Source organism: Thamnophis elegans, chromosome 6 (assembly GCF_009769535.1).
Source record: "Thamnophis elegans isolate rThaEle1 chromosome 6, rThaEle1.pri, whole genome shotgun sequence".
NCBI classification, from domain to species: domain Eukaryota; kingdom Metazoa; phylum Chordata; class Lepidosauria; order Squamata; family Colubridae; genus Thamnophis; species Thamnophis elegans.
Genome location: NC_045546.1, coordinates 15,125,278 through 15,146,605, shown reverse-complemented (window position 1 = coordinate 15,146,605; position 21,328 = coordinate 15,125,278). Strand labels below are relative to the sequence as shown.

The following is a 21,328-nucleotide window of genomic DNA, read 5'->3' as shown; positions in this document are numbered from 1 at the left end:
TTGCTTCTTGTTCTACCCTCAGGTACTTTGGAGAATAGCTTGACTCCCTCTTCTTTGTGGCAGCCCCTGAGATATCGGAACGCTGCTATCATGTCTCCCCTAGTCCTTCTTTTCATTAAACTAGACAGGTTAATATTATAAACTCTTGCAATAAAGGCAACAAATTAATGGGAATGTTGACAGACCTATAAGGCACTTATTGGTGCCAATGCATTTAAAAGGGAGGGGGGAAAAAGGCATCATAGCTTATATTCAACATGGCCATTTTGTTCATTTAATATACTCTTTGGAATATCACAATTCCTACAGACAACTTTAAGGATAAACCATTCCTGCTAAAAGTAAAGTTTATAGATATATACTCACTCTTTGACTTCAGTGCTAATCACTACAACTAAAATACATGGCCAACTACATGCTCATGTTGCCATCTATCACATATCTTTACAGTCTTCTAAGTGTGCAATGGACCTATTTTTCAGTATGCTTTTGATATAGTTTAACTTTAGTGTTCCCGTTGCTAATATTGTAAACTCACCTGACAGTGCAGACAGTATCATGAAACTATGTATACAGGAAAGCTTCATTTTCTTTTCACTGGGGACACTTGATTCTCAAGCCAACAATTTCATCAACATTAAAAAGCTCCCCAATGACAAATACTGTCCTTTGATTAAGAACTCAATGTAAGGTTTACCGTGTTCAAAGCTGAGGGTAAAAGCACGACGGTTGGCCATTCTTAAATGGCAAGGTTAAAAGCTTTAAAAACTCCTCCAGAATGTGTGAGGCTAATGTTCAAATGAGTACATTTAGGTAAAGAATTCTGTAAGACGAGGACGTTTCTTTGAATTCTGGATACAGGGGTGAAACTTAAGCCAAAGGCTCTTTAATCTAATGAATACATTCAAAGTTATCCTTTTAAAAGCAGTAAACAAAACATAGAACTATTGATATTAACTGGCTATACTAGCTTAGTATAAAAAAAAATCCATTCAGACTTAAATAAGACTAGGTGAAGTCAGAAAATTTCACTATTTAAAAATATTAAAACAAAAACAACCAATACACAAAACAGAACGTTCTTTTTCTAATCTACGGCTATAATTAAAGAGGTCTAAAATTTGGAAAACAAGCGAAAGAGGCAACAAACCATGTTTTCGTAGGAAAGGGTTTCTTTATGATGCTGTAAAATGTGAGCAAGCTAACTAAGGGAATTAAGAAGCTGCCAGTGGGCAAAATCCAGTAGCCATCCTTGGCATGTGTCCGTTTTGCTCAATATAGATCAAGCGGCATGAAGAACTGTATCCAACACTTAAATGTCTGATGATTCGTGCCCAACAATAAAACATTTTATGTTTTATTCCCAAATTGGTATGGATTCCCCCCCCTCCTTCCCCCCTTATCAGATACGTCCTTTTTGGCTTGATGGGCTAGTTAAGGGTTATTTTGTTTTTTGCCAATACACAAAAGCTGAAGCTCCACAACATCCTTAGTCAAAGAAAAGGACAAGCAAATAGAAAGCAGGGCAAAAGGAATGATAGACATTATCCAGAAATATAGCTGGTCTCTCTCTCTCTCTCTCTCTCTCTCTCTCTCTCTAACCCATTTCGTTGTATACATGATGTACAATGACAATAAAAGCTATACTATACCAACTTTTCCATCCTCTCCCTGCCCATTACCACCATGCTGAACAGTAGTTGCAACAGAAAAAAACAACAGAATTCTTCAGAGTCAATGTGAAAGAGGTCAGCGATATAACAGCAGCGATTGGACAAAAAAAAAACATTGGATCAATAAAATCGGAAGTATTTTGTTCAGTAAATGTTTTCCTCTCTGATCATAAGCCAAGATGCCTTTATGATACTGTTCTCAACAAAGGTACATGTCTTATCTCCTTAGATCCTTCAAAGATTTCCAATTCCATCTCCCTGAGGCCCCTATAACCAGGTCAGAAAGCTTTCTTTATCTAGCTTGGTGGCTGCCAGCACAGATTCCATGTCATTAAGGATATCGGAGCTCAAAGCTTCTTGTAGGCTTGGCATCAGTTCCTCTCCTTCTATATTCATCGGGTCGCCTTCCAGTGTTCCAAGGTCCACATTAGTCCCCGGAATGGCTTCAAGGTAGTCTGGAAAACGGTTCTGATGGGAGGGGATGGAGCTTTGGTTGATAGTGTCACCTAGATACACAAGGAATGCAAAGCAGGGCATTAAGCACATATATATTGAAGTGGCTCTAAATACTGCTCATGTGAAGCCAACCCCCACCCTATGCAGCATTATCACTGTGAAAAAATAATCACTGTGAAAATATCTACAGACCCCTCATATCCTGGACATAAATTGTTTCAACTTCTACCCTCAAAACAATGCTATAGAGCACTGCACACCAGAACAACTAGACACAAGGATGGCTTTTCCCTGAAGGCCATCCCTCTGCTTAACAACTAATTCCCACAACGCTGTCAATAATTTACTAAGAATGCATTACTATTATTCTTCTCTTCCTCTCTAGTATCTCTCTCCACACTTACTATAACCATGTTGCTTGTATCTTTCAATTTATATTGTTTTTTATTGTTTCCTAGTACGATTTGATAACTTATTCGTAACCTTGACTAACACAAAATGTTGTGTCTTTTTATTCTTGATGAATGTATTTTATTCTCCTTATGTACACTGAGAGCACATGCACCAAAGACAAGTTTCTTGTGTGTCCAATCACACTTCGCCAATAAAGAATTCTATTCTATTCTATTAAATTATGGAGGCATCAACTGATAGCAAGAACAACTGCCAATCCAACTGTTGTTCAAGGAAGAGAAAATCAAAGCGAGGTTTCTCTTCTGAAACTTCACAGCAGCCCACAATAAAAGGCCCATCTGCCTTAAAGGGAGGGTTATCAATTTAAAACACTCTACTTGTTTTTCTCCCCCATCTCTTTCTTTTAGCATGATGTTATTTAGACTGAAAACAGGAATTGTCTTGTGACTGATCTTGTAGGACATTCTGGAACTATTTTCAAGATTAAGGTTAAAAATTTTAAAGTTTTTTTAAATAAATAATATAAAAGGATTAAATAAACAACATTATAAGCTATATGATTGCAGTCGGAATAATTTTCAATAGTGTGTATTATCAATCTGAAAGGAAATATGGAACTTTAAAAACTGAAACCACAGGGACAGACAGGCTGCAGAACTTCTGTAGCAGTAAATTAGGAAATGGTTCAGATTTGCAGCTCAAAAATATCCAGCCCATTTTAACCTAAAGACATCACCATGAATTTTTCAGATTCATATCCGGGCACACAACTGAAGAAGAAATATTTGATTATAGCTTTATTGATTAGCCTATAGGCCACATTAAAACACAAGGTTCAAACACATATCAGCAATAAAATCCTATACAAACCATTTAAAATAAGAGTAAGATAAAATACAATAGTTATAGGATAAGATACAATATAATTTAATACATAATTACCATGTTCCCTGAACATAAGACAGGGTCTTATTTTCTTTTGACCCCCGAAATAATCACTTGACCTTATTTTCAGGGAGGTCTTATTATTTTTGAGGTGCAGGAGGCAGCAAGTGTGGTCACCTCATGGCTGCTGCCGCGTTGCAATATTTTCGGGGGAGGGCCTATATTAGCAAATGCGCTCAAAAGCCCAAGTGGGCTCATTATCCAAGGAGGTCTTATTTTCAGGGAAACAGGGGATGTAAAATAGAATAAAACGCCATAAAATTATATTTCAGTGTCACCCTTGCAATCTACCCCAATCAGTCCCACGTATGCAGATATCAACCGAACCATTTTGTACTTAAGTACTGTGCTGTGTTAAATGTTATTTTCAGGTTCTGGCCACACATAAAATAAGTTGGTTTTGAAGAAGGTATAATATTGTTGTCAAAATCACTATAAATTCAAAGCATTTTTTTCCTCTTTACAAACGCTAAGTTTCGGGCAGAACGCTGTGAGGCATATAGTTGAATTCCTTGTTCTCTGAAGAAAGTAACATCCAGTTACCTTTCTGTCGCCTGACAATTCCATTGTCTCACTCATTCTACTGCAACCTACCCACCCCTCCATCTTACTGCTAGTTAAACAAGGCACAAGAAGCATCAGTCAGACAGCAACTGGAAGGAAATGACCCTCACCTGTATCCATTTCATCAACACTATTAAGGAAGTCATCTGGAGTTCTAGGAACACTATAACTGCTCATGCTGAGGCCACTGTCGGTGCTCTCATCTCTGGAGTGGTATGTCCCACTGCAAGGGAAATGTTAGGTCAATTTAAGCTACTGATGGGAAAAACAGCCAGCATTTATCATCCAAAGCATTCATTTTCGCAGTTAGGGTTGAATGATGTTCTCCTCGTAAAAACACATATTAAAACAAGTCCGCGAAGGGGAATTCTTTAAAGGTTCAATTCTGCAGGTTTCAATTCCCACAATGCAGCATATGGTGTGACATCCATTCCCAACACAATAAATTTCTTCCACAACCTTGACTAATCTTTGCTGCCACCACCTAACTTCTCGAATGCTACGATGCTGCAATCTTTCAAAATGGTAAGTCTGTGCGTCTCAATAAAAAATAAAAAAAAATAAATTCACAGAAGTCAGTAATGGCAGAGCTCCGTTAGGGCAACATTAAAAAAAAAAATTGGCAATGCCTTCTAATTTGCTTGTGTTCTTGAGAATTCTAATCTAAATTTAGTTTACGCACTATTACGCTACTGACTGACCCACTGCAAAAGTGTGCAGATAGTCCTCAATTTGTAGCAGTTCATTTTGTGATGGTTGAAAGTTACAACGGCATTGAAAAAGTGACTTATGACTTTGTTTCACGCTTGCAACCTTTGCAGGATCCCCATGGTCACACGATCAACATTCAGATGCTTAGCAACAGGTTCATATTTATGACAGTTGCAGTGTCCTGGGATCACGTGACACCCCCCCCCCTTTTGTGACCTTCTGACAAGCAAGGTCTATGGGGAAGCCAGATTCATGTGACAAGCAAGTTGAGCTGGGGTGGCGCAGTGGTTAGAGTGCGGTACTGCAAGCTGCTTCTGCTGCCTGCTGGCTGCCTGCAATTTGGCTGTTCAAATCTCACCAGGCTCAAGGTTGACTCAGCCTTCCATCCTTCCGAGGTGGGTAAAATGAGGATCCAGATTGTTGGGAGCAAGAGGCTGACTCTGTAAGATGCTTAGAGAGGGCTGTAAAGCACTGTGAAGCGGTATATAAGTCTAAGTGCCATTCCTATTGATATTAAATAACTGCCAAACAGGTTGTAAAATGCAGCAAAGTACACTTAACAAATGTCTTGCTTAGCAAAAGAAATTTTGGGCTCATTTGTGGTTGTAAGTAGAGGACTATCTATACTTTAAAAATGCACTTGTTCCACAATGTCTGATATTTTAACTATAACCTACGCAGAAATATAGAATACACAAGGGGGCTCCAGATATCCGCAAGAGTTTAATTATGGTAGTCCCTATCCTTGAATTTAGAATTTTGTAGGACTGCCAGAATTCAGAAAATTCAGAAAATACTATTTATATGATAGTCAGGGAAGGAGGAATGCCCTTGAGAAACAGCAAATTTCATTAAAAACAGTAATTGTCTTCTGTTTGATTGACTTATTGGCTTGAAAAATAAGACTCCAGTCCTTGAATGAAACAATATCCAAGTACCAACAATAGCCAGCATTTCTTTTCAGTTCTTTGTGCGTACTGATGTCTCATTTTAACCTTATCTACCATGTTTCTCTGAAAATAAGACAGGGTCTTATTTATAAATAGGTGCTTGGCCTTATTTTGGGGGAGGTCTTATTATTTTTGAGGCGCAGGAGTCAGCGAGCATGGTCACCTCATGGCTGCTGCTGTGTTGCAATATTTTCGGGGAGGGTTTATTTTCGGGCGAGGGCTTATTTTAGTGCATGTGCTCAAAAAGCCCGATTGGGCTTATTATCCGGGGAGGTCTTATTTTTGGGAAAACAGGGTATTCAATAATTAGAAGCATTAAAACACATGACCCTGTTAACTAGTAACCAGAGGCTGCATAAATTAACACCAGAAAAAAAAATAGCCTGCTTGCCTTGTAATATGATATGCTAAAGCCTATCACCATTTCCTGTGTGTCAGCGCTATAAAGAATAAAATTAAAACCAGGAATACTGCAAAATCCTTTAAGAGAGCCCCCGAGCAAGTTCAGTGCTAGTGTTTGAAAAGGTTTTCCAAGTCACTGTGCACCTATTGGCCTGTGCCTGGGAGAACACGTTACGACTTTGAAGACAAAATCTTTCCTACAAGTCTGAACAGTTGACTTCCACAGATCTTAATCTTCAGCTTTTTTTGGGAGGGGGGGAAATGCGAGAGTGAACTAGATTTGCCCTGTAAAAAAATATCCCTTTACAGCTGGGATTCTTGGAACAGATCAAAGTCCCAAACAGAGGATTACAGAAACCAAACAGAATTTGAAATATCGTTAGCTTTGGTGAAATGAAACCACTGGGAGCTACTGCCACTAACCTGTTAAGAAAGGGATCTGAGCTATTTGTGGTCATTGTTCTGAGTTCTTGAGACATTCCGGGAGAGGATACTCGATTCTGGGTGCCATCTTGTTCCATACTGGGAAGCTGACTACGGAGAGCCAATTCCTGCCAATTAAGAAATGACTATATTCATAACTCACATTCAAGGTTCAAGGTTCAGTTGCAACATTAGAGGAAGTCACTTTGTTTGGTGCTAAGCTACGTAATTTCAAAAGTTAGGACAAGTCTCTTACCAGTTATCAGTAATTGCTACGCTACTCATGGCATTTTATAAGCTACCTCCATCAGTCTCATAGGTACGACCCTGAATATCAACTGTTGGGGAAATTGATGTATTTTTCGGTCCATAAGATGCCCTCCCCATCCCCCATAAGTGGGTGGAAACGGTGCTGGTCCTTTGGTGAATAGCAGCCGAGCCTTGGTGTCGGGGTCCTTTTACAGTTCTGAAACCCGCCTCTTCCGTCTTTGTCATTGCCAGTCTCTTCTGTTTCTTTTCCGCAGTACAGGAGTCAATAGACAGAGCTGGCACATTAGAGGACACCTATCTGTGGTCCTCTCAGGCTCCACCTGGTATTTTTTTTTCTTGTTTCCCTCCTCTAAGCTTGCGTCTTATGGCCAGTTGCTTCTTATAGTGCGAGAAATACGGTAAGTGGGAAAGTACTAATGTAAAGTACGCATCTCCTACTTCTAAACTTCTCAAGAGGCATCTGGTTGGCAAATGTGAGAACAGAAGGGTGAACTAAGTAAGTCTATGATCAGAGTCATCAGAATTCATAGTGTTATTACTCAACTCTCATCCATTTACCTCACTCTTACTATCTGGATTCCTTTTTTTTTCTGGTACCTACACACTCCTTATCGTGGTACAGTAACAAATAATTTGAGAAACAAATGGTGGAGCTGGAGAAAAAAAAAATTGCGACAACCTTGCAGGAAAAAAGAACCTAAGCCTTAAGAGAAGGGATGGGCAAGTCAAAGGCAACATGAATGGTAATGACACAGGAGATATTTCAAGTTCTTATAAAGTTAAAAAGGGATTTGCTATGGTAGTTGAAGAGATGGGAAGGGCCAGTTTAAACGATGGGAAGGGCCTTGAAAGTTTGCCAAAGTTCTGCAACCAGAGACATAGGAAGTTACCCGGTGGTGTCAGCAGCTTTAGAAATGGGGACATGCACCAACAGGTTTAATGGGGATGGTGAGACACTGTCCTTCAATGGCTCCTCAAATATTACTCACCTTCATTCTTAATAAACATTAGCCTGGCTTTTAACTTACACAATACCAAGAAGGAAAAAGTAATTCATAACTGCCCACTATGTTCAACAAGATCCTCATGAAATTAATGTTTTCAGAATAAAAGATAACACTGGATAGAAACAAAACCCGCGGACCGTTCTGTTTTAAAGGCAGCTGAATAAAAAAAGCATTGTAATATGATTTCTTAATCATGGAATTAACATATAGCATATAATCCAATGCGAGGCTTTGCAACTTGATATTTTAATTCATAAATCAAAAGGATACGGAAAGGATTCAGGTTTCAGTTAATGTTTGAATACGAAGTCTGGAAAAGATCTGCCTGGTAATTATTATTTCCTCATTACTTAGAAAAACAAAAACAAAGTCAAACATTTCTAATTGGCATTAAGAAAATTAAGATTTAACACTTTGTTTTGTACATAATTTTTAACACTGGACTTTATAAACCAAGCTAAAATAATCTATCAAATTCATAGAAGAGCTACTGTAAAGATGAAATTAAACTTGAATACTGTCCAATTACATTTTAAATGCTATTTTTTGAATCAGATTAGTTATTAAATCAGCAAATATTTGGCAGTGGCAAATATTGCAATAGGGTTATGCTGGAGAGCAGTCTAGATTAAAACACAGAATCAGTTGTGGAATACAAATACAACTCCAAAACCTCCTATTAATAACATAATTATTAAATAATTTATATGTGTTTGTGACAATTGTTTATAGGTCATACCCCACATTCATTTAATTGCTTGTAAATGCCATTAAGCCTTCTAATATAGGTTCTCCCCATATGCATGCTTTTAATTTCAGTAATTTTTCCATTCCACTGAAGTTGTCAAGAGTGACTTCAGAAGTGAAGGTTAATAGTTCTTTCTTCACAATATTCTAGAGAAAGATTTTGATTCGTAGCATTCCTGTGTTCTTTTTCAAGAGTGAATTTATACTACATCACAAGATAATACAGTTTACTGAATAAAAACCTTCTGATTGGCTTCAAGTAACATGCTAAGTTACAAACCATGCTTTACATACCTTAGTGTCTACATTCACACAATGTTCTTGGTCAAAAACAAAATAACCTCAGAATAGACGTTGGTCTTATCTGATATGCCAATTCTCTGGTGGCTGGAGATAGCATCCAAGAATGCTTTTAGACCCAGTCTATATTAGGAAAAGATGTGTTTTTCTCTTCTCTCTTCCATTCCTGGATATTTTAATAGCTATCATCGAAACGGCGTCTGTTGCTTTTGCGCTGCTTCAAAATGGCGGCCGTCATCTTTGTTGAGCAAAAATGGCGCCCGTTGAGTTGCTCCTGGGGCTAGAGCTGTGGAATGGAAATTCATGAGTGATGCCCCTGGGCTGTGTCGGGACCGCTAATTATGTCTTATGCAGTCCTAGGGTCAGCGTTCCGAAGTGTTGCTCGTGAAAGCCCTTCTTGCTGGATCGGGAAGCTGCTCTTACCTGCTATTAAAGGGGGCCAGCCTCAAGCGTTGTTAATTTGTAGAAGAATAGTTATTAAAATATCCAGGAATGGAAGACAGAAGAGAAAAACACATCTGGTCCTAAGATAAGAGTCTAAAAGCATTCCTGGGCGCTATCTCCACCACTATGGATAATGGCTTAGTGCAATGTATAAACGCAGACAATAACTTCTTTACATTATTGTTGCACATAATGGATAATTTATAATACATCTGATCTAGTAGAGCTATTAATGTGACAGGTTTCTGATACTGCTTGATTTTTTACATATCCTTATTTATTATCAACTCTGTCAAACTGAGATATTCAAGATTGGAATAAAAATGACATCTATTAAGCATATGCTAGTAATGTATTAGTTTCCATAAAGGTAAAATGGGTTGTGAGAGTTCAGATTCTGATACCACGGGACAATAACAACGTTGTTGTAGTGGCACAACATTATTATTTGGATGTATTTTCTGGAATATAAAAAAGTTGTAGATTAAATAAAGTTCTATGTAAAAAAAAGGAGTATTTTTAAAAGAAAAATCTCCATAACTTAAAAGTAGCTTTTTTTTAAAAAAAAGTGGTGAAGTGCTAGTACAGGTAGTCATCAATTTACAACCACAATTGAGCCCCAAAATTATGTTATTAAAATTTTTGTTGTGAGAAATTTGTTAAGTGAGTCTGCTCCATTTTACAACTTTCCCCGCCACATTGCTTAAGTGCATCACAGTTGCTAAGTGAATCTGGTTTCCCCATTGATTTTGCTTCTCAGGTCACCAAAGAAATCACATGACCATGGGACATTGCAACTGTCATAAATGTTGAGTCAGTTGTCAAGCATCTGAATGTAAATCATGTGACCAGGGGGTGGGTCCTAGGTGGTGTTATGGCCGGTCTACTCTTGTCGGATTCGCGCTATGCGTGCATGCACAGGTCAATAGAAATTGTTCTCGCATATGCAGAACTCCCAAAAAAGATGGCAGTGTCTGGTTAGGGTTAGGGGGCGTGTCAGGCCTGGGTCGCTGCCAGTTCTGCGACCCAGGCCATCATACCATTACCAATTCAGCTGAACCTGTCCGAACCAGTAGGAACACACCTCTGCATGTGTCCATGGGGATGCTACAACGATTGTAAGTGTAAAAAACAGTTATAAGTCACTTTTCAGTGATGATGTAACTTTGAATGGTCAGTAAATGACCTGTTGTAAGTCAAGGACTACCTGTAATAGTTACAGATAAGTAATCCAAATTAAAACTGAAAACATTATTATGGTGCAACACTTTTTCTCGGTAAGTCCTGGCTTTTTCCTCAGCCCTGAGCTAGGATATTATGTGAGCTGACAGAATGTTTCAATGTTTTTCTGTGAATTATTGTGCATTCTATTGATTTGTTGGTTTATTACTGTTTTTTTTCCTTTTTGACATTGTGTTGCCCATTGTTGCTTGGTAGTTATGTCTATTGAATAAAAAAAAACCCACACACTCACATTCTAAACTATCTTGGCTATGTTTCCATTTTTATAATTGTAACTTTTTTATTTCATTGTAGATATTAATATTACCAATCAGAAGCAAGTGAGTATACGGAATAGAGTTCCCAAATATGAATGGAATCTTTCAAATGACTTTAAGCAGAACTACTCATAGTTTCCACAGGCTAAAGAATATTTAGATTCAAGCCAAAATAAATCTATTAGGCAGTTGGCCCTTTTATTTTTAGAGACTTTTCTAGACATGGACACCAATCTAGTCTTGGTGTTCCAGAGGGCCCTGAAAGTGACTAAACAGGTGTCACATAGACAGAGTTGAATTTCAGGATCTAACTGAATATAAACACGGTAAAAATGATTAAGGGTGGAGTTGAGGAAAGCAACAATGACAAAAACAGGCTTACGTAGTGGAATCAAAAGGATATACAGGACTGCAATCCTCAAATGGCTGTTCAATTTATGCGGCTTTGAGGTATTCTGGGGCAAGTTTTTTTTGTTTTGTTACATGAGCTATTAGTTATCAACTACTCCTTTGACTCATTAATCTAAGTTATTTTTAATCAAAAGAACCTATGATCTCACATGAATCTGCAGCCTTGATGTTACCTGTTTCCCCCAAAATAACCCCCAACTGGAAAATAAGCCCTAGCATGATTTTTCAGGATGCTCATAAGCCCTACGCCCCAAAATACCCCCAGTTTAAGATCGTTACCCGCCATTAAGGATGCTCATAAGCACTACCCCCAAAATAACCTCCAGTTAAGATGCAACCAGATGGATGCATTTAGTACTGTATTTCCCCCAAAACAAACCTAACCAGAAAATAAACCGCAATGTGTCTTTTGGAGCAAAGATTAATATAAGACCCAGTCTTATTGCCGTGGAAACATGGGTATTTCTACAAGTAAGTAACTCCCAGGAATAATTAGAAAGAAGTTAATTGCTGCCATATCATCTGAACCAACTTTCTCTACAATGGTTTCATTGCTGAAATGAACTCTAAGAACTTTTCACTATAGATTATATGATAAACAGTCAGATTATTGCTTCTAATATACTAAAAAGCACACTCACAATGTTATGAATAACCATAAAGGAATCTTGTCCTAAAATAGAAATTTATGTAATCCAGCTTCATATTTTGGATAACAAAAAAGTAAGAACACAAAATGAAAAAAAATAATTTAAGATTAAGATTGTAGTCCTCTGGAATCCAAGGAGACTAAGACACTGACGGCTTCTACCAATTTCATATTACATATTTAAATAAATATGGACAGATAGATAGTCAAGAATCCTACCTTAAACTTTCAGAAGTTTATCCAGAATTAGAGATTATGAACAAAAATAACCAATGGTTCAAGCAAGTAAACATAGTAACAATTAAGATTACAGAGATTATTGTTCATTCTTTTGCTTGAGAGTCAGCAACATTTATGAGCAAAAATTTGAAGAGTGTATTTTAATTAGGTAAAATATATATATATAAAATATTCAAGTCAAACTCCATTATTGGTGATTTGATGGGTGATGTCATTTTCTTGGCAGCAATACCAGGGTTTACCAGAGCCATTTTTTTTTGAGATTTTCTCAATTCCAGAGTCTTACCTATAATCGTGCAATTTCTTGATCCTACATCCAAATTACTAAGTAAATGTAATCCAGTTAGCTTTTTGAAATCAGACAAGATCAGGCAGATGATATCTCCTAATCACATTACAGTATTTCCTGAGTCCAACATTTGTCCTATTCACATTGATTTTGAAGTAACATGAGACATCAATAATGTCTATCCCAGGACTTAGTTTCATCATTTGTAGATATTTAATTGGACTAATCATCTTGCATGAAGCTACAACAGGAGATTTTTCATAACTTGTTTATTTTTTTTTTAAGTCTGTATAAATCAGGATTCTGTATGGCCTGTTGCAATACTTCTATAACCAACTCTTCCGTATTCAGATACAATACTTAGTATTCAAGCAATCCCTCTCATTAGTCCTCCCACAGTCAACACAAGCACTGCAATGTGGAATTAGTAGTATGTGCTTTTGAGGTCTGGCAAAATGTTGAGCCACACTGGAGAAGATGGAACATCACAAACAGACTTGTGATCATGTGCACTTTTATTAAAAACATTAATACACATTTTGCCAGGAAATTCAACACAGATGAGCTCAGTCTTACACCAAAATCTTGAGAGAGCACACAGTCTCACTGTTCACAACAGCGTAGATTTGTGAACGTAATGAGTTTAATAAAGAGTAGGTTTTAAGGTCTTCGGTGCCTGAAATAATTCTAGTACTATGGTTTTAACTACATATAAATTGGGCTTAATTTGTTGGTCTCAGAAAAACAGTGCAAATTAGCACTGTTTTCCCCAAATGGTATTAAGAATAAATCTAAGAACATTGCAAAGACTGATACCTAGATTATTTCCACTAACCAGTTACTTATCTGCAACTGCCTCAGCTATTTCAAGCTATCAGTTTAAGATCAAGGCAAATCAGTTATTTAATATAACTGCCATATCCAGAAAGGCCTTACCTGAGCATATTATTACACCAACTAAAATGGCAGCATCTTTTTGCACACTGTATTCTCTATGATCATTTCAGACTGCATTTTTAAATAGTCTTCCAGGTTTATGAGCCTGTATCTATCAAGACGGTACGTTATTTCCATTCATTCTTCTTTCTGACTTCTTCAAAAAATATTTATTAAAAATTGTCAAATTGTATTCTTAAGACTTTAAGTTAACCACTTTTTCTTTATAACTGAGTTGCTGGAGCCAATGCATGATGCTAACACCTTTCTGCTGAATCTGTTTAAACATTTGTATTCAATTATTTATTATTAGGAATTCTAGAATAGGAAGCAGTAATTTATGTACTGTCAAGTTCGGGAATCCAAATTAAAGTGTCCCTTATGGATGGCTGTGTCTAGTCTCTTTTTCAACACATCTTCTAATTAACTAGTTCCACTTCTGAATTTTTAAAAAAAACTTCTTGGGGTAGAAATTAGTCTAACTTATAGACTTAAAACTTGTATTTTAGAGCAGGGTTTTAAAACAACGTTTTTGAACCATCTGGAAAGGTTGCAAGGAAGTTAAGGGCAAAGGGGTTACAGTTTTCAAAATCTGATTACTTTCGTCTAGGCCAGGGGTGTCAAACTTGATTTCATTGAGGGCCGCATCACAGTTACATTTGACTTCAGGGGGTGGGGGGTGGAAGGGTGTGTGGCCAGCTCGATGTCACTCATGTTGGGAGTGCCTGTGATGGTTTGAGCACTCTGCCAGTGAAAATGGCATGCAGAAAAATAAAACATCTCCAATAACAATAACAGTAGAGTCCATACACTGATTAAACAAAGTTAGTTTACTGGGATGTAAAATTAAATAACATCATTGCATTAATTCTGCCAGCTTCTAAACACAGGGCACAGGAATAATATGATAACACTAACCTAATCCAGTATCAGGAATAAGTACTTATTTTCAACCAAGATAACCAGGCTTTAATTTCGCCTTGGCTATAACTGAAATCAATTGACCTTTGATAAATCATAATGCTACGTCTCTTTGGGCTTAGACTGAGTTAAGACTGGCCAAGGAGGTGTATCCAAACAATCTAAACTCAGTCTCTGGGCTGATAGGCAGAAGTTATGACTCATGCATGGAATCTCCAAGCAGTGCACATGAGAACACAATGCTATTACTGAAGGCTGTGAGAAGATAAAAATGTGAGACTCTCCCAGAAATGTGAAAGATGGAATGAAACTGTATGCCTTCTTTACCCCAAACATTTTTTTCAACAAATGCTGTAGCAAAATTCTTCCATATAGAGGTCCATTTCTAATCTATCCCAGTATCAAATTCAGTGTTATTATCCAGCTCCTCAATTGGCAAATTTGAAACACTATATCACAGGGTGGCCATTACAAGATTTATTTGAGGTAATATTTAAATGTGACCAATTGACTTGCACAGCAGATCTGAAAACGAGAATTGGCAGTTAATATAATTTTTAAATCCTTAGAAAACATTCAGCCGACTTGATATTTTCCATTTTAAGCCTATTTTCTACAGAAGGAACATTTGTAAGGTTGACTGCCAAGTTTTTAAAAAAACCAACAGTTGAGGCAACTTAGCTCCTTGAAGCTGAAATAGAGTACTTAGCTTTATAGGCCAATTTATAGGCTTTGGAGATTCAAAGTTACACAAGTCTAAGAGAGAACTAGAAAACTAGCAAGCTTCTTTTGATCCCTGAAACCAGCAATGACAAATATGACCGTACCATCTTCAAGTTGTCTGTGGGGATATGTGTTGGAGGAGCGGAGATACACATAGCTGCTTTTTAAGCCGCCGTGGTATTAAAATACAAACGAAACCCAAGCACTTTGCACAGCTGATCTAGGTCAAAAGAAAATGTTTCTTATTGGCTGAACATTTGTTATGAGCCTACCTGACGTTTTGGAGCATTTGCTGTGCTGGGATTGATATTCCGCAACGCCTAAGAGTAAAAAAATAAGATGGGTCAACATTACTTTTGTGGGTGTCTTATGACAGGGATGGCTAGGCTACCTTGACTTTACTCATCATCTTCTTAATGTTCTCAAGAGGGAAGTTCCTAAAGCAGCCACAGATGACAAGGGATAAGGTGGTAAGAGATGGCTAAGTTTGCTGCATAATGGAATAAGACGTTTAAGGAGTGCTTACAGAGCACATGAACAGGTTTTGCTTAAACATACAGGGGACAAAAGAAGTAGTCTGGACACTGCCTGGCTTGAAGTTAGTTATCTTCTTGAGAAGAAGATATTTAAGAAAAGAAATCCCAAATTAGAAGCCTTTCTAAAAGCATGCTGGCCTGGCGGCATTTGAATTTGTTTGATATTAATAGCAAAGCAGTTATAGGCAAAAGTTAAGAAATTCAGCTTAGGAAGCTGTTATTTTTAACTTGTCCAGAGGCAACTCATGATTATTGTTATTATTTTTTAAAAGGAGACATCCCGTAATGATCCAGCTTAAATGGAGTATTTATTCCTTTCAATATTATTTTATTTTATAGTGTACTGCCTCTAGAACAAGGGCAGAAAAAGCAAGGAATGATGAAGGAAAAGCCTGAAGAAATGATCTCCAAGAATAGGAAAATACTGCCTGATGCAAGAACACCACCCAAAAAAAGCAAGGAAAAAGAGGTTTTAAAAGTTTCTCCAAAAGCGGTTAGGGACTCTGCAATGCTCCACAACCCTCACAAACATGATGCAAAGCACTGAGACAAGGAGCTAATCAATCATTAGCAAAAGATCTAGGACAGCAAGCAATGATTGAGAGCAAAGGTTTTGGAAAAGAAACTTCATTGTTTCTTGGGCTCAGGCCTCCAGGGTTACAAAAAGAAAAAAAAAAGCAAAAGCAACAAATCAGCTTACATTTAAGCATTTAAGGAAAGAGTTTTGGTTTCAAAGAACGAAATTTAAACTGAAGTAAAAGACCTGGGTTAATTCGTTTTAAAGTTTCCTTCTGAGAGTTACTGACATTACTCCAACCACATAAACATTACCTAACATGGATGAATTCCCCTCCCCTTTCGTTTTCTCTCTTATGAAGCACACAGTCATAATGAACTATGCAATTAGCACACTGACATGTGCATTCTGTAAGGATCCACATCCATGGAAGAGGGCTTAGTAAATACTATGCTGATAAGTTTCCTGAAATTCATTACTTTATGGAATTCACTTCCACAAGATCTGTTGAGCAGAAACAGGCTTAGATGACTTTTTAAAAAGGTTTAGGTATATGCGGAGCATGGATTCCTCAAGGACTGTTAAATTATGATACCTAAAGAGATAAATATTTTTATATTTAAGTTCTAGATGCTTGAGATAGGCAACAGGGCCAATATCCTTAGGCCTTGTTTGTCAACTTCCAAAATCCCCTGGTGACCCCTGACGGAAATGGAACGATGCATCACATCCTTAAAAACAAGGAACAGCTTTGGTTTTTTGTACAGAAAGGCTGAAGTTTCAATACTCTTCAGAACACAGCAAGACCAGATCCAATTCACACATGCCATCCATCATGAAAGCTGGAAAATTCAGTCAGATGAGCTCTGACCATGCAGAGCATTAATACAGTTGCAGAGCTACTCAGCAAGTTGTCCAGGAAGCAGAGTTATCAGCAATGAAAAAGAGCACCATGCCAGAAACAGCCCAGCACCACAAACTGTCACAAAAGAAACATTTCGAAAGGATCAAAGAGTCTGATTTGTTGTTTGCTGGGGTAAGTTATACGATTGGCGACTTCCCTCTCTCTACTGATGCTTGCTAGAATTGCAGTGCTGAAAAGCACAATGCCACTCATGCATAAGCAACAAGTTATCGTATTATAGTTGAAGTTGTGTTTTCTAACCTGTGGCCTCACCTGCCGAAGCAGTTTCTTGATGCTTCAGTCGCAACCTTTCTTTTTCCATCTGTAGCTGCTGCAGTCTTATCTGTTGCTGTTGATTGGAAGTGCCACCTCCCAGGACTCCACCGGGAGGACTTTGGGGGGCCAATGGCGGTGGCTGTTTCACGGGAGCGCTTTGGCTGATTCTCTGGTTCATAGCTGTAGAAGCAAACAAAAGAGCAGGCACTGTAAAGCGGTCTTATCCCCCAAAATCCTAATGTTATATAATGAATATACATGCCGTGATGCAGGCCCCCCCAACTCCCAGGCTGTGAACTAGCACCGGTCCGCAGATTGCCAGAAACCGGACTGGACAAACAAGCAGTCCCAATCATAGGATGCACAGAAAAATCTTTCTCTATGCCACCGGTCCCTAGTGCCCAAAAGGTAGGGGGCCACTATCATAATGGATTTAATAATTGGGGCCAAATATAATAGTTTCCTCACATTAAAGGATATTGAGAACAGGAAGTGAGAAGTCAGAAAGGAAATAGAGTAGGAATTCCCATTTTGCAAGTATAAATATCTTGTTTCCTATTTTAACGCTAGAGTAGCCCCACAGCGAGATGAGTGGCAACACAGGTAGTCCTTGGCTTATAAAGGTTTGTTTAGTGACCAAAGTACAACAGCAATGAAATAAAGTGACTTGCACCATTTTCTTCACACTTTATGACCCTTGCTGCATCCCTGTAGTCATGTGATCTAAATTCAGGTGCTGGACAACTGACTCATATTTATGACCATTGCGAGTCCTGGAGTCAAATACCTTTTGAAACCTGACAATGGGGAAGCCAGGTTTCCTTAATAATTGTGTTACTAACTGAACAGCTGCAGTGATTCACTCAACAATTGTGGCAACAAAGGTCGTAAAATGGGCCAAACCTCACTTAACAAATATCTCACTTAACAACAGAAATTTTGGTCAAAGTCGAGGATTACCTGTAAATTTAACAAATCAATATGCTAAATGAGATGGAAAAGGGCAAATTTATGTTTTGAGTTCACCAACAGACATCGTAAGTTTAAAATCTGAAGAGATAATAATGTTAAAAAATCTCACAGGCTGCAGAGGAAAATCTAGATGAGTAGGGAAAGGAAAGTTGTCTGGTTAATACTTCTAATAAAGGCCATCCAGATGGGTCTGTCTGTCTGTCTGTCTGTCTGTCATTCAATCTCTCTCTCTCTCTCTGTCTCTCTCGGAATTTCAAAGAGATTGCCAATACTGCACAAAGATAAATCCTGGAGACAGTTTAAAATTAAATCATAGTATCAGTATATATATATATATACAAAATTTAGTTTATGTATCAAAGGAAGTCCTCAGAACACGATAATAATATGCAGACATGTGATTAATATTTAGTGATACCCTTATTAGCACTAGCAATAGCACTTAGACTTATATACCGCTTCATAGTGCTTTTACAGCCCTCTCTAAGCGGTTTACAGTCAGCCTATTGCCCCCAACAATCTGGGTCCTCACTTTACCCACCTTGGAAGGATGGAAGGCTGAGTCAACCTTGAGCAGGTGAGATTTGAACTGCCGAACTGCAGCTAGCAGTCAGCTGAAGTAGCCTGCAGTACTGCACTCTAACCACTGTGCCACCTCCGCTCTTATTATTACCAATATTATTTCAAGCAGAACGACATGACTAAATGAAAGGAAGAATTAAATTTAAATCAAAATAGCAACTGAAGAGAAAAAAAAAGAGATTAGAGACTGCACAAACTTAGTTTATAGCCAGCCTTCTCAAAATCTATTTAAATTATCCAAGCAGTTGGGCAAAACAGCATATTCCAATTACATCTTTTGGTCAGCTGCGTTTCTGCTAGGTCATAGAAATAAAATACATTTTAAGATAAATATAGGCTATGTAGAAAATGTGCGAGTTTCCATTTCGGTTGTAAACAGACAATCCAACCAGTTCTACTGGGCTGTAAATCAAAATGAGGCTTTTTTTTTTAAAGGCATGTGACAATAAGAACCAAACATTTTTCAATCTCTCAACTGATTCTAAGCCAGGTCCAAAATATACAATGATTAACATTTACGAGCACAGTGTCTCTAATAACATCTCTGATAAAGAGAAATAAAGACACAAAAGTTCTACTCAGCCTTTGCATTCTCTCTCTATAATAGGAGACTTCAAGGACTGTCTTGCCCTTAATAAAAAGGCAATAAATAAGTAAATAATAAAAAGAAATCAAACATTTTTTAAAAAAAAACTTTGACAAATATCTTTGAGCAATGACACTGAACTCTACAATTTTCAATCCATGAGTGAAATAGAAAAATAATGTATTTTAAAGAGATTATTAACATTATTTTAAAACATTATTAACACGAGAGAATAATTCTGTTGAAGGAAGGAAGGAGCGAATGTGAGTATCTAGAAAAACCATACAAATTAAGTTTCAAACTTAATGCCAGTCTCCCATCGGGAGTTCTTTTTGTTGTATACTTTCAATGCCGCTTTAGCGGCTCAAAACATAACCGCTTTTTCAATGGTGCCTAAATTGAGGAGAAGGAAAAAGTAAATATGTAGTCCTTTATCTACTAGAATTTGGATTTATCTGTTTCCTGTTCTTTCTTTTCTTCAGTAGCGGAGAAGTATTTAAATATGGGGTTCTACACCCACACAGGGCAAGTACCAAAGACCTCACAGGCAGACAAGAAGAAAACAAGTCTTTGTTTCACTGAGGATTTAGGAGGAAAGGGGATTTGGAAGAGGAGAAGGGAACAAGTTAGTAATGTACTGTTTACCTATCTTAGTTTCATGAAACCACCATGCCTTTTAACAAGGGTAATTTTAGGAAAGAATGTCGTCTAGTCACCTTCTTGCTGCTCTAATGCAGAACATTATCCAGTTATCCTTCTGAAATTATCAAAAATCCAGTTTATTATACACACCCTTCTCATTCTGTCTAAAAGGCAACTGTGTAGTATTTTTTTTTTTAAAATAAATCTGAAGACCAAAACCCTGGAAACTCTTAACTACCGGTACTTAGTAAACAGAAAGAACCAAATCGTAAACAAGTATATCCATGTTTCTTTAGAACTAAATCCAACTATGTTCAAAGGGCTTTACACTCCGGTTAAGTTGTAGGTAGGATTTAGTGCTATGTCTATTTAAAAATAATGAACTGAAAAGGCTCTTTATTTGAACATTCACATTTTATACATTGTGGGCAAACTTCAAAGGCACAAGTCTCAATAGAAAAATGGAAGACTATGCTGGCTTTAGACACATGATGAGATGTTCTCCAGGATTCCCATGTCTATATAGATGGAGCGAGGGGTACTGGCTTCAATATATTTTCTTAAGTATTTATGACCATATACACCTACACCAAGGAAAAACAAGGTATTTTCTTCATGTTAGTCATTTGATGTAACACAAAGCAAAAGTAGGCAGATCTTTTCTTCTATATAAGGGTCTCTCTACTTGCATAAGTGAATTAAAAACTGTTAGCCTTCAGTGAGAAAGTTTAATATAACGTATCGCCAAGCTGTTTGACTTTCCAGTAAACAGTTTCACGGAGGAGTTGTGGATTTTGAAAAGGGTTAAGAGCCACCTACTCTGTTTCCCCCAAAATAAGACCTCCCTGCATAATAAGCCCAATCGGGCTTTTGAGCACATGCACTAAAATAAGCCCTCCCCGAAAATAAGCCCTTCTCAAAAATATTGCAACACAGTAGCAGACATGAGGTGAGCACTCTCGCCGTCTCCTGCACCTCAAAAATAATAAGACATCCCCGAAAATAAGGCCTAGTACTTATTTTGGGGTCAAAAGAAAATAAAACCCTGTCTTATTTTCAGGGGAAACTTGTTAGAGCGCCGCTGGAGGAAGATGAGGGAGGACTCTTGATTGGACATGACTCAGAGCTGCCATTAAGGCCCATCTTATGGCAGCTATGACCGGTGAATCATCCATCTTTTCTCTGCCCCTGATTGCATCTAGAGTATCACCCGGTGGCTCTGTTCAGGATTGCGTGGTCCCTCCTGGGACTAGGGTGGGTGGGTTTCGAATAATTGTCTTCATGGTTGCACAGAGGTCTTTGCTCCATACCTGATGGACAAAATTATTCAGATTTGTTC

The 21,328-nt window shown here is 37.8% G+C and overlaps 1 protein-coding gene across 1 annotated transcript in view; it reads right to left on the bottom strand.

Moving 5' to 3' along the window:
* Window positions 1-254: 254 nt before the first annotated feature.
* Window positions 255-21,328, bottom strand: part of YAP1 (Yes1 associated transcriptional regulator) — a 91,092-nt gene continuing 70,018 nt past the window's right edge. Inside the window, 6 exon segments of the mRNA XM_032219305.1 lie at window positions 255-2,179; window positions 4,163-4,275; window positions 6,539-6,666; window positions 15,247-15,294; window positions 17,205-17,216; window positions 17,218-17,387. Of these exon segments, the coding sequence (XP_032075196.1) occupies window positions 1,941-2,179; window positions 4,163-4,275; window positions 6,539-6,666; window positions 15,247-15,294; window positions 17,205-17,216; window positions 17,218-17,387 (710 nt within the window). The 3' untranslated portion in view covers window positions 255-1,940.